The 5,046-nt window shown below is 63.4% G+C and overlaps 1 protein-coding gene across 1 annotated transcript; it reads right to left on the reverse strand.

The window, feature by feature from the left end:
• Nucleotides 1–929: 929 nt before the first annotated feature.
• ARHGDIA (Rho GDP dissociation inhibitor alpha) lies at nucleotides 930–4,989 on the reverse strand. The gene is made up of 5 exons (XM_046677060.1): nucleotides 3,338–4,989; nucleotides 3,119–3,202; nucleotides 2,709–2,785; nucleotides 2,563–2,626; nucleotides 930–2,370 (listed from the first exon to the last, which is right to left on the reverse strand). The coding sequence occupies exons 1-5, from the start codon at nucleotides 3,525–3,527 to the stop codon at nucleotides 2,171–2,173; spliced, it is 615 nt and encodes a 204-aa protein (XP_046533016.1). The 5' UTR covers nucleotides 3,528–4,989; the 3' UTR covers nucleotides 930–2,170.
• Nucleotides 4,990–5,046: the final 57 nt, after the last annotated feature.

The raw sequence follows: 5,046 nt of genomic DNA on the forward strand, positions 1-5,046 counted from the left end.
TGGCATCAGGCCAGAGAACTGGGAGTTTCTGAAACTGACCCTCTGAAGCTTGGGCAACCCATCCGCCCTTTCCTAGCTCAGGGCTGGGGAGGGGGCGTCAGAGTCGTTGGGTGCCCTGGCGGGTGGTGCTCAGAGAGGAGGTAGCACCATCCCTGCCACCCCCAGGTCCTGCAGAGACCCTGGTGGTCAGCTGAACTCGCGGTAGAGTGCACCTGGCCCCTGGCAGCCCTTCAGGGCTCCCCTGGCCACTCTTTTGCACCTGCACGCAGCGAGGGTTCCCGGTATCCTCTCGTGCATCCCACCTAGCCTGTTTCACTTTTGGACCCCCGGCCCTGCCCGGCGCTATGAAGCACTGGGGTTTGGCCCGGCTGGACACCGCCCACTCCACCGGCCCTCCCGCCCCAGCAGCGGGCTCGCCCATGCACGCCTAGAGGGAAGATGAGGTCAGTCTCCCCAGGGGCGCCTCCCCCACCCCGTGGACCCACAGCTTGGGGTTGCTGTTCCTGAGATCCCTCGGGACCTGGTCATCCCATTTCTTCCCAAGAACTGCCTCTTGCGAAGCTCGGAGCTCCAAGCCAGGTACCCCTTCTTTGGGGTCGGGGCGTTTCCTCCGGACGGAGCCTGCGCATAGGGCGCAAGGGGCCGCGCGAACGACAGAGGGCGCGTCCCGCCCTTCCCCTGCAGGGCCCGTGCAGCCCCCGGCTCTCCGGGTCTGCACCGCCCAGGAGGCACCGCAGGTCTTGCGGGCGGGCCGGGTGAGGCTGGTGTGACCAAGAGAGGACTTTAAATCCATTCTCCTTCAACAGCTGCAGGGGCAGTGGCCACCGCACTTGGCTCCTGGCCTCTGGCCCTCCTGGGAGTGCCGCGTCGTCTTCGCTGCTCTCCAGGCTCCCCCATCCCCCACCCGGAAACAAGCAGCAAACACTGGCTCCTTTCGGGGAGTTTATTTCCCGGTCAGAAAAGGAGAAGCAGGGACAGGCTTCTGTGCATTCTACGCCCGGGCCTGACCAGGGAGGGGAAGGGAGGCACAGGGGACGGCTCCGACTGTGCGCGCTTGGTCCCACGGTTGTCCTGGCTGGGTCCAGGGAAGGCCTGCCGGGGATGGTGGCACCTAGCCTGGGGGCAGAGGCGGCAGGCCAGCCGGCCCAGAGGACGGCACATATGGAGGCAATAAATACTGACAGGCCAGGCACACGATTCCAGGCCGGCAGGCCCAGGTGGAACAAGTAAGGCTCGGCCGCTGGCTTTGTCCACCAAGGGCTCTCTGTTGGGGCCATGGGCTCCGGGCACTGCCCACTGGGGCAGGGAAGGCAGAGTTGTGAGGACACCTGGCCTCCCTGATGGGACTGGAGGCAACTTGAGTTTTGGCGATTGGCCTTCCCCAAGCCCCTGGAGCGGTCCCCACATTACTGGCCAGGGGAGAGGAAGGGGAAGGGGCTGGCCAGGCCCTGGCAGGTGGGGAAACAGCAGCAGCACATTCCACACACCTCTCTGGGCCACCGGGATTGCGGACAGGGCACAGACTGGGGGAGACCACATGCTCATGCAGACACGGGGGTTAGAGGTTAGTGACGGCCCCCACGGCACACGTTCCACATGTTAAGGCATCATGGTTAGACGGTTACTGATGGAGATGGATGAAGTGACAGGGGGAGGTGGAAGCTGGATGACTGGCCCCCACAAGGTCCCACATCGTGCATCCCACCCTGGAGAAGGGATAGAACACGAGTTGGGGCAACCGCAAAGGACCAGGAGAACCTGAGCACCCCACGGAGCCTGTTCAATGTCCCACTCCCTTGGAAAAGTCAGGGCCTCAGGTCAGGTTAGGACAAGTGGGGGAAACCTGGAGAGATACAGAAAGGGAGGCAGAGGCCTGGGCTGGAGCCTCCCTCCCCCACAGCACAGGAAGCAGCAGCAACAACACGAGACCACTAGACCACCGAGGAGGCTGGGGCCTGCGGGCTGGGGAGGGTCAGGAGGAACAGGTCGGAGGAGCTCCGGCTGGGCCTGGCCAGGAGGCAGACCAGGCGGGAATGGTGGCAGCGTGGCCAGGGACCCTGTCAGCACTTTGGTATGGGGTTAGGAGGAGGTTGTGGGGTGGTAAGGGTGGGGCGCGTGCGTGTGTGTGTCCGTCTGTCTGTCTGCCCTGCCCGCCTCCCAGGCCCAGGACTCAGTCCTTCCACTCCTTTTTGATGGTGAGGTTCCACTCCCAGGACAGGTGGTCAGTCTTGTCGTCATCTGTGAAGCGCGACTTGATGTTGTAGCTGCCACGAGCCAGCATGCCTTTGGGCGCCTCCTCCATGGGGGTCAGGAACTCATACTCCTCTGCCCGTGGCCCATAACTCCCCACCATGTAGTCGGTCTTGTCAACTGTAATGCAGGGCACATGTGGGTCGGTCATCACTGGGTCTGGCTCACGTCCGCCTGGGCAGCTGCCAGGGAGCAGAGCTGGGCCGAGGGCATACACTGCTTTTCCTGTCTCCCTCCTGATCCTGCAGTCCCTTGCCACAGGCCAGCCAAGTGGCGGCCATCTCCTTCCTGCTGGTGCCCACCCTCACTTACTCTTGACGCCTTTCCTGTATGTGTGCTGGATATACTTCATGCCAGACACGATCTCTCGGTTCACCTGCAGAGAGGGACCCCAGATAGGGCTTAGCTGGGCTCTCCAGCCCTAGCCCCTCCCAGCCCCCCGGCAGCCTCTGCCTTACCCGGAAAGAAATTTTTATCCTGTATTCCACGCCTTCCTTCAGCACAAATGACTGCTTCTTGAAGCTCTCCAGATCGCCTGCGTTTGGGAGGAACACCACACTAGGGGGCTCAGGCAGGGGAAGCCACTCACCTTGGCATCTGCCATCTGTGACGGCCTGCTGCCTCCTGGGCCCTGGCAGGGTGCCCCTTCCACTCCCCCTATCCCCTGCCCCTGCGCACCCAGCCCTTGACACCCCCGACATAGAACCCAGACCACTCCAAAGCTAGCACTTTCAGACTGCTTGGCTGCCCTTCTTGTGCTCCCCACGAGAGGGTGCCAGTGCTCCAGGAAACTATTTTTAGAGACAGCAAGCGAGGGGATTGGGGGAAGCAGGCAGCCCCAGCCAGGGACCTCAGAGGTGCCACTCACCTGTCAGATCAAGCTCCAGGGGGCCTGGGGCGGTGCTACACACCAGGGTCAAGCGGGTCACGACAACATTGGGGACATTGGGGTCTGTGGAGTGACAGCAGGTTAGAGCTCCACCCCCTGGGCCTCCCACGTGCCCACAACTTGCCATCAGGAAGGAGCAGGGGCGGAAACCCAGAAGAGTGACAGATGTCCCTCTGGGTGCCACCCCAACCCACTCACCAGTAGACACGGCCACGCGGCCCAGCAGAGCCTCCTTGTACTTGCGCAGACTCTCATCGTCCTTGTCCAGCTCCTGGATCTCCTGGATGCTCTTCTGAGCTGGGGGCTTGTAGTTGACTGAATGCTCATCTTCCTCGTTTTCAGCTGCAATCTGTGCCAGCTGCTCTGCTGTGGGTTCCTGCTCGGCCATGCTCACCTCTCGCTGGGTGTGGGACACCTGTGGGCCAGGTGGGCTGTGGCAGCCTGGAGGGACCCACAGTGTCTCCCCCCTCCTTCCCCATGGTGGACCCTGCAGCCAGCTCAGGTGGGTTGTGTTGAACGGTCATCTGCAGGTGATCAGGTCCCATATCTGAGCCCAAGGGGAGATGCACCTTCTGGAGCAGGAGAGCAGGTTGCAGCCAGACCCAGACACAGGCTCCTGAGCCCAGTGGGGCTGTACTTGCCTCCTTGCCCTGCCCACCTCAGGAGATCCACTGGGGCAGTCAGAGACGACTTAAACCCAGGCACAGTACCCAGGACTAAATGGAACCCACAGCCTGCTCCTCAGCGAGATCAGGCACACTTCCCTGCCCCCAAGGGGGCAGTAGCACCCCAGTCTGCTGGCAGAGCCCCGACTGTCACCTCTAAAGTCCTGCTGCTCTTTCTGAGCTGCCCAGGCCCTGGCTCCAAGGAACCCCTCCTGCTGAGTCTCCCTGACCAGGCACACTCCTTCCAACCTGTCCTAACCTGGAAGCAAGGTCTCCGTGCACGACACAGGTCAGTTCTGCCTCACCCTGCAAACACACGGCTGTCTCCTACAGCTCAGATGATAGGGCCAGCCTGAGTCCCACAGGTAAGTCCCAAAGAGCACAGGGGACCCTAAATATCTGCCGATATTCTCTCCAATGGTGACAGTCTGTGACCCAAAATTTAGGAACTGCTGCAACAGCTCCAGTATTTTCAAGACCCTTTTTCTGGACCTTGGCCCAGGAGAGTCTGGAGCTGTGCTCTCAGAGCGAGGAGCAGTGCATGAGACAGCCGCTGGGCTTCCTTCCGCTAAGGATCCCATTGCAAGCCCTCAGAACCTCTGAGGAGTACCTAGAACCCACTCGGATCAGTCCGGGTGGTGTAGGAGGTGGGTCAGGGTCCAGCCCACCCCAGACCTCAGATTGCCCCGGAAAGAAAACCAAAGTCTTCCCCCACAGGCTCAGCCTGGCAGCTGGGACTCGCTGGAGGACCAGATATCACAAAGGGCTGCGGGGAATCCCGAGCCGCCGGCCGCCGCAGGCAGGGTGGGGCCCGCTTGCTTTCCCAGGCCTTCCTGCCGCTTCCTCTGGAATTCCTCTAGAAAGCTCACGCCCTAACGCCATCAAGCGCGGCCGCAGGCGACAGGATCCTCTAGTGTGATCTCCCCGGCCGCACTTCCGCAGGGCCCCGCAATCTGGGCCGGGCGCGGCGCGGGGTGGGGCGCGGCGACCGGGGGAGGGGGCGTCAGTGTGGCCCCAGCCAGCGCGCGCCGGCGGGGAGGGGCCTCGGGGCACGGGCGGCGGCCACAAAGGAGGCCTGCGCCCCCGGCCCGCGCCGCACGTGGGCCCGCCCTGCGCCCGGGACCCGCCCTGCGTCCCGGCCGCCGCCCGCTGTCACCGCCGCCCCCGCCCCCGCCCCGCGCAGACCCCCGGCTGCGCGGGGGCGCAAAGGCGCGGCCGCCACCCCGCCCCTCCCCGCAGTTT

Source organism: Equus quagga, chromosome 11, assembly GCF_021613505.1.
Source record: "Equus quagga isolate Etosha38 chromosome 11, UCLA_HA_Equagga_1.0, whole genome shotgun sequence".
Lineage (NCBI taxonomy): Eukaryota > Metazoa > Chordata > Mammalia > Perissodactyla > Equidae > Equus > Equus quagga.

Bases quoted from the DNA above. Each gene is read 5' to 3' on its own strand.
- ARHGDIA (XM_046677060.1), bottom strand. From the start codon at position 3,527: ATGGCCGAGCAGGAACCCACAGCAGAGCAGCTGGCACAGATTGCAGCT. The intron at 2,786-3,118 runs GTGAGTGGCACC...TCCCAAACGCAG, and splicing joins CCTGGAGCTTGATCTGACAG to GCGATCTGGAGAGCTTCAAG. The intron at 2,371-2,562 runs GTAAGTGAGGGT...CCTGCATTACAG, and splicing joins ATACAGGAAAGGCGTCAAGA to TTGACAAGACCGACTACATG.